The sequence below is a fragment of the Aegilops tauschii genome, chromosome 3, assembly GCF_002575655.3.
Source record: "Aegilops tauschii subsp. strangulata cultivar AL8/78 chromosome 3, Aet v6.0, whole genome shotgun sequence".
NCBI lineage: Eukaryota > Viridiplantae > Streptophyta > Magnoliopsida > Poales > Poaceae > Aegilops > Aegilops tauschii.
In genome coordinates this window covers 567,262,520-567,275,533 of record NC_053037.3, presented here as the reverse complement: position 1 = coordinate 567,275,533, position 13,014 = coordinate 567,262,520, and the positions used below count along the sequence as shown (strand labels likewise).

Genomic DNA, 13,014 nt, shown 5'->3' with positions numbered 1-13,014 from the left:
ATGTGTGCCATCAAGATAAGTGCTTTGGACTGCACGACACACATACTAGGATCAACACTCCCCCTGTATTTTAGAGACCAACAACCTAAGCGAGATACAAGATAGCAGGATATATAACATAATGAAGCATATAACTCATGAGATATCAAATGACTAGAGACAAAGATAAAGATATGATAAGGATAGGGTAGCATATGGCTCACACCATATGACTCGAACTAAAGTCTCACTAAACACAAAACCAAGCAAAGCACAAGGTCCAAGCAAAGCACAAGGTAGCACACAACGAAAGCACAAAGGCAAAGACACACTCGCAATACAACGACGCAAATCCCTAAATTCTCTCCCCCTTTGGCATCGAGACACCAAGAGGGGCAAAGAGCTAACCTACGGCTCCAGGTGAGAGCATGCTGAGGATCTCGAACATCAGGACTCTGCGTGATCATCTGCACTACCGTCCTCGCCCGGAAACTGCTTGGCATCTGAATCAGTCCACGGACAGTGCTGCTGGATCCACTCCTCCTCCTCAGTAATCTGACCCTCAGAGCCGCTGGTGACGGTCGCACCCATCTGACGCATAAGCTCCTTATGACGTCCCCTTGCCTTCTTCTCAGCCACATGAGTCAAGTACTGACCGTGAGACTCCATGTAGAACAGCTTCTTCATCTTGCGTTTGAGCTTCTTTGCCCAAGAGGGCTCTGCCGCAGAAGGCTCTGTCCCAGGAGGCACATAATCCTCATCATCATCACCGGCATCAGCCTCGTCCTCGGTCTCCATGGTAGCAGCAGAAGATGGAGCTCCAGATCTACCCCAATTATCCTTCTTCCTCAGACGCTTGATCTCATGAGAGACCAACTCTCCAGTTTCCAGCTGCTCCTCAGGATAGGTATATCTCCAGGCCCTCTCAATAATCAACATAATGAACGGACCATAAATTGGGCACTTGTGCTCAGAAACAGCCGCCAGAAGCTCAGACCACATGACATGAGAGATGTCCATGGACTCGCCGGTGTTTGCTTCCTTCTCACGCTGGCAGAAGAGAAGCATATCCACAAGATAAGAGTGTACCATGTCCAGATTCCCAATACGAGGGAAGAGAGTCTCGCGGAAGATACGGTGAAGGATGTCCAGATAGGTAGACAACTCATAGGTTTCCTTCCTGGTCTCAGGGTTGACCTTCCGAGTACAGTAGGGCCAGAGGGCTTGCTTGTGAGTGGAGGTAACATTCTGGTGAGGACGAAAACCGACTGGAGTCTCGAGCCCTTGATCTTCCACCTCAAGCAGCCCCATGAAGGCCTGCCACTTGACAGCTAGCACCTTCCCATTAGTCATCCAAGTCAGAGTCCTGTCTGCATCAGTTCCTAGGTGAACAGTGGCAAAGAACTGTGCCAGCAAATCTGCATCAAAGTCCTTGTTGAACTGCATGATCTTGAGAATGTTCAACTGAGAGCACATCTGAAGGGCATCACCAAAGTACTCAGGGTCCTTCTCCATAACATCCGTGTTGATAGAATGAACATTGAAAAAGAGGTTCTTCTTAGCCTTGATCACATCAAAGTATGTGGCATACTAAAACCGGTTCCAGAACGGGCGATTGACAAGGTTGGGTTCTTGGTCTTCCTCATAGGGGTTGCGCCGACGCCTGTCCCAGAATTCCTTGCTAGACATCTCAGTCACTTTCTTGCCACTTGGCTTCGGTCGGCTGGCAATCTTCTTCTTGCGAGGAGGATTAGCACTCGAGGAAGCACCCCCTGCCAGCGGTGGAGCACTGGAAGAACCACCTGCAGTCTCAGATGAGCGGTACCGCTTTGACGTTGAACGTCCGGGGTTGACACGGCGGACTTGTTGCTCAGGATGTTCATCACCTGGAACCAAACACACGGACACAAGAAACAACCAGAAGAAACGATCAAAACCAAATAAACACAACACAAATGGATCAACGTGTGGGAGGAAACGATGGAACTGGGCATCCGGCAATAGTACCGTGCCTATACTGCGGCAGTACCGCACAAACGGTAGTACCGTGCCCTACAAGCGGTAGTACCGCTCTGGCGGTAGTACCGCGCAATATGGGCGGTAGTACCGCCCGAGACGGGGCACGGAGGATCCCTACTGCCGTGGTCAGATCCGGCACTACCGGGGATGTCAAATTCAAAAATAGACCTACCAAACATCAATCCAAAGAGTCTAGTTGCCTTCTCCAACCTACTCAAGCCTAGATTTGGCCAAAAATCTAGAGATGCAACTACTACTGCCCCTAAAACGCGAGATCTGAAAACTAGACAAGAAGAGAAAAGGAACGGGGGCAATACCGGCATCCATGGCAAGAGGACAAGGTGGGGATCGACTCCACCGAAGGGAATGGAGAGGTATGGTCCGGAGACGGAGGGCCGCCGGAGCCCTCCCGCGGCGAGATGGCGCTGGAGAGAGAGGAAGAGGAACCAGGGGACGAAGCAAATGGGTATGGGGTGGAGGAAACCACGCCTGCCCACGACTTAACCCCCTGGCCCCGCCCCTCAGCGGTAGTACCGTGGTGATGGGCGGTAGTACCGCTTAGCCACATAAGCGGTAGTACCGCTCCGTGGAGCGGTAGTACCGCTCCAGCGGTAGTACCGCGCCTTCACAATGGTAGTACTGCCCAGCGCAACTCAAACCAGACTCAACACATATGGTGCAAAACAAAAGACGGGAAACAACGGCAAGAAGACCAACAAGAGCACTAGCAAGAGAACAAGAATCACACGCCTCTATACGAGAGGGCGGTGGCCGAGGCCACCTATGTTTGAGTCACTTGGTATGGCACCGCGAAGAATTATCCTTGGGCCCATGACCAAAGCTCGTCTTTGAAGCACAAGTACCATAAAAAATGGCTAATGTGAAAGAGTGAGATCAGTTTATGCATTGTGGGGGGAGGGAAAGTTCATTGAGAGAACAACACTCCCCCTACGTCCATGCCTACACCTAGACAAGAATGCACAATGAATGTGAGGGGTGTGCAAAGGTTCAAACCACATTGCTCGAATCAATGATATTTAGCTCATGCCTTAACTCGCGAAATCTTGCTTCATCCAATGGCTTCGTGAAAATATCTGCAAGGTTATCATGAGTGTTGACATAGTTGAGCTCGATCTCCCCTCGCCTAATATGATCCCGGATGAAGTGATACCAAATCTCAATATGCTTTGTCTTGAAGTGTTGCACTGGGTTGAGAGAAATCTTGATAGCACTTTCATTGTCACACCAAAGAGGCACTTTGTCACAAATGACACCGTAATCCTTTAAAGTTTGCCTCATCCATAAGAGTTGTGCACAACAACTTCCGGCCTCATTCATCGCGGTACTACCGCTTGGCCCACAGCGGTACTACCGCGGTGGGAGGGCGGTACTACCGCATAGGAGCGGTACTACGGCCCCCCACAGCCGCGGCCAGTACCGTAAAACCCGACACGAAAAAGGAGCCCTTGAATCGAGGCGGTACTAGCACGAGACCACCGCGGTACTACGGCTTGGGGCTACTAGCGGTACTACTACTCTGGAGCGGTACTACCGCTTATGGCACCCAAGCGGTACTACCGCTCCGTCCCGCGGTTCTACCGCTGGGACCAGAGTGAGCACACAAATGGGGGCTACTGGCGGTACTACTGCTCTGGGCGGTACTACCGCTCCAGAACGGTACTACCGCTTGTAGCACCCAAGCGGTACTACCGCTCTGGCCCGCGGTACTACCACTGGGACCAGAGAGGGCACATCTAGAAGAGAAACAAGCCCATCATCGAAACGGAAAGGCTCGGAGGGAGGGGCAAAGGAAGTGTACGTGATGATTCCGCCCTAGCCTTTCCAAAACGGACCCCCTCTTGATAGTACGGTGATCCCTATGAAACTAGTCCACCAAACTAATCCGAAAGGACTACACCGTCTTCGCTTCAAGCTCCGAGGGGAGGGAATCGTCTCGTGCCAAAAGGATGAATATCTGAAAACACTCAATGCACACGATTAGTCCACAAAAGCATTGTCATCAATCACCAAAACATATTAGGGATAAATATGCCCTTACACCTTATATCTGTGTCGCTGACCCGTACTTTATGCATGAGGGCTTCTTGGCAGTCTGCCCAGAGCACCGTGAATACGCGAGGAACTACATCCGATTTCATGGTCGGCAATAAGGATAAGGAGACGATTCTCCTGCCTTATCATCCCATGGAAGTCATTCGCTGATATCCTTCCTTCGATTATAATCATTCATTTGCACGTGTGGAGGCTAATTTGAGGTGTACTTATTTTGTGCAGCGGCGGGAGCGCCATCCTCATCATCATTTATCCCCGATTCTCGCACGCTCTTTACTTGGACTCGTCGAAGAACATGAAGAAAAAGGATTACACCCACATCAAGTATGTTCTCGGCAGTGCTATCTTAAGCTACGGCCAATGGGTGGAGAGATCACCCTCAAGAAGAGAAGGAACCGCGAGCCCTGCTTCGGCCATAAGACCGACTTCGGCTGCATCCAGCAACCGGGAGGTACTCTCAGTGGTGGATTCTATGTCCTCCATCACATGCTGGAGTAAAGACGGGATTGCCAGAACCTTCGCATGTCACCTAGAACCGGCGATGCCGATATTCTGCAATGGGCAAAGAAACTAGGAAATATCCCGGATCATCGACTCCGAGCTGAGTTCTATCACATCCAACGTGAACTTGCTCAGATCATCATGAAGGAGGTCCTCGGAAAAAATAGGGATGTTCTATGAAGAAGGGCAAATGTCGCGGGAAGACGTCCGAACACGCATAGCCGCTCAGCGTCTCAATCTGAAGCCTTTCACTTCGCTCGGGGACTTCCTCCCTGATTTGGATGGATGGCACGGCATGTTGGAGTGATTGACGATGACAATGTATCCGTTTAGTCACTACTTTCTCTATGACGAAACTTTGAATTTATGCACGACAAAACTTTGTGATGTAATTAAACCGTCCTCCTCAACTAGCGTAGATCACTCTAGTTAGGGCAATTTGGGTATGATGAACTTTGTTATTCATGTTTACGATATGTTGCTTCTATTTCTGCTAACTCTGTCTCTTTCTGTTGCTCAACTATATATTATGTTGCGTATTATCGACTCATGTGATGATGCAGGTACATTAATCATCGATGGCAAAGAAGTGCTACGCCGTGTACGTAGGGAAGGTTCCAGGAGTATACGACGAGTGGCCTGAGTATCAGGCCCAGGTATACCGGTTTTCGAGCGACAACCAGAGAGGGTTCGATAGCAGAGCCGAAGCGGAAAATAGTTAGTTGAGGTTCACGCTAGCGCGAGAGAGGGATCGGAACCGGAGCCTCAAGAAGCACTACATTATGTATGATGAGACATGTCAGTTAACTTGTATCGCTACATCGTGATTATGATGAGACGACATGATTTGTGCTGGACGATATGATGAGAGTATTATGTGTATGATATTATGAGCATATTGCATATTTATGATATGATTAGAATACTGTATCAAACCTGTACAAAAAACATCACAAATACGTAGCAAAAAAATATATGTGAAAATATAGCAGTAGCGCTCTTTAGCAGGAAGCAGTAGCGCCGTACTCAAGCGCTACAGCTATTAGGACTACTAATTAGCAGTAGCGCTGGACTAGAAAACGCTACTGCCAAGCTACTTAGCAATAGTGCTGGTCAGGACAACGCTACTGCTAAGTAGGTATAGCAGTAGCACGGTACAAACAATGCTACTGCTACAAGCTAACTGTAGCGCCTTACTAGTAGCGCCGGAGCCCGCGCTACTGCTAGGCATTTGACCCGCGCCACTGCTAGGCTTTTCCCTAGTAGAGAATTCGACCCACTCCGCTAGTTTTGGTTCCTTCAATTGCGTTGAACCATCCTAGTTCTTGCAGATTGGGTTAGCAGCTGGGTGGTTTGGTTAGTGATTAACTTCAGAGTGATTACTTCAGCTGATTGCAGTGCTGACGTGTTGAAGGAGCAGAACTGAACATGCCTCGTAATTTGTTTAGCTAGAATTTTAAATAATGTTTACACCTTTTATTTCCAACCGGGCTCACACCCCTTTTCATTAATTTCTTAACAGAAATAACGAGTACAGAGTTTGACCTTATAGAGAGGTAAAGCATAATGCAACACTGGTCTAAAGGAAAGAGAAGGGGAGGAGCGAGTTGGAGCAATAATAGGAAACGTGCTGTTCATCACGGAGGTGAATACTTGTACCATACCTGATGGGTGGAATGATACTGCAATTGTGATGGTCCTAAAGGTCAATTCTTCAGAAAATGTATCACAATTTAGACCAATTAGTTTGTGCAATGTGGTATACAAGGTTATTTCAAAAATGGTCACGACCCGTTTGAAGATAATCCTTTCGGATATTATTAATGCGACTCAGAGTGCATTTGTATCCAGAAGAATGGTTACAGATAACATCTTAGTAGCATACAAGTGTGGGTCCCAGCGTCAGCAACCACGGGAGAGAGAGAGGTGGGACGGGCGGTCGAGGCGAAGGGTTTTCGGGCGCTTGGATCCAAGCCTTTTGCATGGGCATGGCCCCTCTTCCTGTCTTGACACATGCATGCCTTCATGAACACATGCATACCTACAACATCTTTTCTCTATCTCAAACTTCATTACTTTTATTTTTCTTTTGACAGTTTAGATGGTTCATATATTTATAATATGATTTTATTATTATTTTTGAAACATTTTATATATTTGAACTCACGCCGTTAAGATCTTTAGAACAAGATCAGTCTTGCATAAATTTTAAAAACATTTTTATTAATTGAAATTGAAACATGATTTTATAGTAGCTTATCAGTGTTTCTAGTGAGGAACTTTTCTAGAGGTAAAATCCAAATCCATCGTGATAACTCGTGTACAAGATCACAAATTCTCACCGGGAGGGCAAGATATACATCAGAGATGTTCTATCACCAAAAATTACTCACTAAATATTACGAAACCACATCGATCAATAGACAAATTCTATTGCATACGCGCGCATCTCTCATACGAACACCTTGCTGGCTCTCTCATTCATGACCCAAGTTTCCATCTCGCGCACCAGTTCCGTCTGGATCCACAACGGTCCCTCGGCCAACTCGCAAAAGAGTTTCTCAAGAAGCGGAGCGTTGCGGAGCAAAAACCTAGCCAGCATCCTCTGCGCTCTGCCACCTTGGTAATGCACCAGGCTGATCCTCCTTACCTTGCTTCCTAGGCACCGGGGGACCGGCACGGTCGCCAGGTCGAGGGTGTCGTACTGGTTGTAGTGGAGGTGGTGCGCGTCGAGGAGCTCCCCCTCCTTGTGCAGGGGGTATTCCTCCAACTCGGCTTCGTGAGGCCCTGCTTCAAAGAACATGGTCAGCACCTCCAGGTTTGGGACCCGTTGGAGGATCGTGATCGTCGTGGTAGCAACGGCGACGGGATCATTGCTGTCGTGCCGTACGCATCCGTCCAGCTGAAGGTGCGTGAGGCTTGGGAATGCCGGGAGATTGACGAAGCAGGAGCTCATGTGAGCGGCGCACAGGTGCAGCTGTTTCGTGGACACAAACAACTCTAGGAATGAACCGAGCTTGGCGAGCTGCTCTTGGGACATGGCGGTGTTCTGCGCCACGCAGACGGTGCAGACCTCGATTTTGCACGAAGTGACGGACGGGAAGCCGCCGCCAGCGTCACGGCCGGGCACGGTGAGGAATGAGTTGTCCGGGATGGTGCCGCGGTACTCGAAGCAGCGGAGCTCCGACGCGTGGACGGTCACGGCAGCCAGCTTGTGGCAGCACCGGAGGGCAAGCCTGCGGAGGCGCGTGTTGTCGAGGAGGGAGAGGGCGGTCATGGTGTTGGTGCCACAGGCCTCGAGCGTCAGGTCCGCAAGGTGTGGGCAGGCAGAGATGAGCCTCTGCAAGTGTTCCTCCTCGTCACCGACGTGGGTGAGGCGGAGCACCTCAAGTGACGGCAGGCTGACGGTCGCCGGCGGGCATAGTCTGCACGACCCGAGGCGGAGTGATCGTAACGCGGAACAGGAGAAGAGCTGGCTGGGGACGGTGTACACTGCAGGAGGCAGCTCCCACGGCCGAGGAACGCTCTCGTCGGAGCTGGAAGCGGCATCGTCATCTTCGTGGGCAAGGGGGACGTCCTCGTCTGAGCCAGCAGCGTGGTCCTCGTCTGAGCTGCCGGCATCTGGGCGGCTGCATAGGGGGACGTCCTCGTCTGAGCCAGCAGCGTGGTCCTCGTCTGAGCTGGCGGCGTCGTGGCTGGGGTCAGGTCGGCGGCAGACGGGGACGCGGCGGAGGCGGAGGTGGACCTGGAGCTCTGGGGCGGCATCCTTCAAGGCCCTGCTGACCCAGTGGTCCACCGTGGAGGCGTCACCCCCGTTGTAACTTTCCATGGCGACCCGGAGCGTGCGCAGTGGCACCGATGCGGCGTTGGGGAACGGAGGGCTGCTGCGGGCGGTGATGGCCATGGTGACGACGCGGGTGAAGTGCGGCGGCGGGTTGGGGTCGTAGTATCCACCGTCCGAGTCGTAGTCGGGGATGGGCTTTTCCGGCTCCTCCAGGGAGACGGTGTGGACGCTGGCGAAGATGTCGCGCCACCGCGACGAGAGGGCAGCGGCGCGCGCGGCCTCCTTGGTGTCGAGGAAAGAGAGGATGTGGCCCAGCACGCCGTCGCCGAGCTTGCTTAGGCGGTCATCGTCGTCGCGTCTCCGTTTTGCGATCCGCTGACGATCCATCGCGGCGTCGGCGATCTGCAGTTAGATGCGAGAGCTGTTTTCGCGTAGGGAATTATTAGTAGGGATAACAACCGACCTCTCGCTTTCCAGATCCAAATACGTCTACGATTCCTGTACCAACACGGATAGGCTAGGGCAAAAGAGGGCACCGTCCAACAAGTCGTCACGGGTTTCCGTCCTAGCGCAGTTTTTTTTACGTTGATAACCACCGCACGTGTGGTCTGGAGGCAGACCGCCCGAACGGAGACGTGCGGTGGGAAGCAACATCGACCGAACGATTTCCCCGAACCGAGACATGCGGTGGGAGGCAGCATCGACCTAACGATTTCGTTGGATCGACTCCAGCTGTACCCCTCCTACTGGGCCACAAGCGGTCAAAAGCCCATCAACAAATATATAAAAAAACTGTGAAAAAACTATTTAAAAACAAAAAAACTGTTGGTTAAAAGACACATAGTGCAATTTACCTATGTGAAATATAGGAAAAACAACAACGAAATAACAACATGTTGCCATTGTTTAAAAACAGAAATTTCACCAAAATGACAAAGAACACATGGCAATTTTTTTTCCGAATTTTTCATATTTACTAATATGTTTGCAATGTTTCAAAAAAATTGTTCGCGATACATAGAGCTTAGGTATTACTTATAAAAAACCAAATGGTTCAAAAAAGATCATTTTTGATGCAAAAATGGCACAAAAAGAAAAAAGTTCAACCAAAATTGTCGTGAGCAATGGAGGTAAAAATCGCCATGTATGTGAAAATATAAAATGTCATGGCAATAAATGTAAATTTGTATGGCAAATAGAAAGGTAAATTTTCCGTGGCCAATTTTTTTGAAAAGTAAGCAATTGACATGGCAAAAATAAAGTAAAATGCCATGGCAAATAAAAGTAAAAATGAACATTATAATTTTCTTGCAAAAAGTTATAAATAACTAAATGGAAAAAATTTATGTTACACCAAATGGCAAAATCTATTGCATCCACTATCGCATTTGGTACTAAACACACAATATTCATGGCAAAAAAACAACATATTTGCCATGATCCATTTAAAGTAAATTTCCCATGATTTGTAAAAATAGAATAGCCATGTAGTTTGGCATATCTATTCCGTTTGAAAATAAATGTGCCATGCTTCATGAAATAGAATTGCCATGGTCCATGGGAACAAATGCCATATAGTATGGCAAATTTATTCCCTTTGAAACAAATTTTCCATGCTTCGTAAAATAGAATTGCCATGGTCCATGGGAAAAAATGCCATGTAATATGGCAAATCTACCCCATTTAACTAAAAATGTCATGGTTCGTGTAAAAATAATTGCCATGGTCCGTGGGAACAAATGCCATGTAGTACGACAAAATATATCCCATTTAACTAAAGTTGCCGTGTTTTGACAAAAAAAACTTTCCATGGTGGAGGGTGGAAATTGCCATGTAGTATGGCAATTTTGTACTCAAACAAAAAAAACCATTTAAATAAATTTGCCATGATTCATTAAATAGAATTGCCATGGTCCGTGCGAAAAAAATTGCCATGTAGTATGGCAAATATATTGCACATGATGTGGCCAAAAAATATTGTACTTAGCACAAAAAAATCCATTCAATTTTTTCCATGCTTTGTAAAACTATAAACTACCGTTGCCACGAAACATGCACTAAGATTGCCATGGCCCAGTTGAAAAAGAAAATTTGCCATGTTAGAAAAAGAAAGAAAATTGCCATGGTCCATATAATTAATTTTTTTGCCATGCCCCATAAACTACATTTGCCATGATACATACACTAAGTTTGCCATGGTTCCATTCAAAAAAAGAAAAAATGTCATGTTGGAAAGAAGGACAAAAATTTGACATGGTGTCATTCAAAACAGAAAATTTGTACGATGCATAGACTAAAAAAATGCCAAGATCCATAAACTATAATTCCCATGATGCATGCACTAAAATTGCGATGGTCCCGTTCAAAAAGAAATTGCCATGTTGTAAAAAAGAGAAGAATTGTTGTGGCCCCGTTTACAAAGTTCAAAATCAAGTATGAACAAGAAAATTTGCCTTGGCAGATTCATATCAAGAATTGCCGTGTTTGTGTGTGTTGAATTTACCCCGTGTGAAAAAACACAAAAAGTTGGAATCAAGTATGAACGAGAAACTTGCCATGGCAGATTCGCATAAAGAATTGTCGTGTTTTTTTAATCAAATTTTACATGAAATTTGCCAAGAATATGAAGTAATAAAAAATTGATCAAATGTTGCCATGGCAAATGCATGTTTCATTTTGCCATGGTAGTTTCAATGAAAATGCCATCTTTTGCGTAATAAAATTGTCGTCTTTGTGAAAATAACACAAACAAAATGATCAAAAACAAATTTCCATGGCAAATGCAAAGTCAAAATGCCATGGCACATGGAGTAATAATGCCGTGGTACATGAAAAAAAGATAGATCTGCCATGTTATATGAATTAAATTTGCCACGATAGTAACATTGAAATTGCCATGTAGTTATTGAGTAGCATGCCAGGATAATGTATATACATATGGGTGAAATTAGGCTGATTTAACATGGGGGAGTTGCCATGTCTATATTTAGTACCATTACAGAATGATGGGTTGTGGTTGGCATGAAGATGACAAACATGGAAAAAAAAGAAAAACCAGTTCAGCCATGGCAATTGATGGGTTATGGATCTGATGAAGTTGCCAAGCATTTGGTACAGTAGCATACCAATTGCTTGGTACCTGTTAACAGACATAACAAACATGAAACATGGCAAATTTCAGGCTTTTATAGAGAGGGACTTGTCATGTATTTATTCAGAAATATGAAAAAAAGGATGTGTTGTGGTTCGAAAAACATGGCAAACAACGCAAGTTTTTACAGTTCCACACATAGGGCAGGTTGCCATCTATTTATTCAGTAGAATGGCAAAATGATGCGAGGGTAAATGTAAATGCATAAACTGCCGTATCGTATGACATACCAGAACATATGGCAATTTTCAGCGCCAAACAGTAGGATAGTTGCCATGTACACATTAACATCAGTATGAAATGGCAGATCACACAAAAACACATGTTTCAACTACAATTTTTTGTGAACATGCATACATATGAAAGATAATGAGTAGAGTTAGCCATTTTTATAATAAAATTTGCAATGGAAACAACCATTTTCACACCGGGACAGGAAACTAAAACATTCAGTAGGAAAATGGTGAGCAAAAACGGGAAACCAAAAACGCAGGAGGCAGGACCTGTGTTTGGGAAGTGACAAGCTAACGAGCAGATTTCAGGAAGGTAGATAGCAGGGGCCGGCCATACCGACAACGCTGCAACGGTGACACCCATGAGAAGAGGTTGGCGCTGGGAGGAGCTTCATGCGCGATGGGGACGAAATTCGCCGGAGAATGGACTTCCTCGAGCCGCCACCATGCTTGTACTTCTCTCCGCGCTCGAGGCTGCCACCGTCTTCCTGCGCTCGAGGCCGCCGCCATGACCCGCGCCCGAGGCCGCCGCTAGAGCACGAACGAGGCTGGCGACGGAGATCGAACCCTAGCAGCAGCGGCGCGCGCGCCCTTCCTCCTCCGCTGCGCCTTCCATCGCTGTCGGCTGGATCCACCTCCTATTTGCCACCGCTCGGGGCCTCCACCGACCACCGCTCGGGACCTCCGCTCGCCGCCGCCCGCCTCCGCTCGGGGCCTCCGCCCGCCACCGCCCGAGGCCTCTGCCCGCCACCGCCCGGGGCATCCGCCCGCCTCCGCTCGGGGTTGCCGTCCGCCGCCGCCCGGGCTATAGTGTGTGTGATGTGCGGGTAGGTGGGGAAGAACGTGAGGCAGAGTGGGGGAAGAAGAAAGCGAGATTGGGAGTGAGGGGGTGCGACACAGTTTGTCGAGGCCCGGACGAGGCTGTGGGATGACATGGCGACGTACAGTGCTCCAAGAATCGTGCAAAATGATCCAACAATAGATGACACGTGTGGGCGGGATGCTACACACCACACGTGTGGGCGTAAGTATTTTCGTTTTTTTATATAGAATAGCACTACATCACCGTGTCAAGTTCAAATTCTGATTTTTGATTGCTGATTTTTTGTGGGGAGATGATGAGGATCATAAAAGGATGCACTGGTACACCTGGTGGAAGATGTGCTATCCAAAAATTGAAGGGGGTATGGGCTTCAGAGAACTTTATTCTTTCAATTTGGCTATGCTTGCAAAGCAATGTTGGAGACTCATCATCAATCCAGATTCCCTATGTG

General features: G+C 47.8%; 1 protein-coding gene across 1 annotated transcript; it reads right to left on the bottom strand.

Annotated features, from left to right (window-relative positions):
* Positions 1 to 7,024: 7,024 nt before the first annotated feature.
* LOC141020688 (F-box/LRR-repeat protein At2g42730-like) lies at positions 7,025 to 8,743 on the bottom strand. Its single transcript, XM_073495616.1, has one exon. The coding sequence runs from the start codon at positions 8,741 to 8,743 to the stop codon at positions 7,025 to 7,027; it is 1,719 nt and encodes a 572-aa protein (XP_073351717.1).
* Positions 8,744 to 13,014: the final 4,271 nt, after the last annotated feature.

Coding starts and splice junctions, on each gene's coding strand:
- LOC141020688 (XM_073495616.1), bottom strand. CDS start 8,743: ATGGATCGTCAGCGGATCGCAAAACGGAGACGCGACGACGATGACCGC.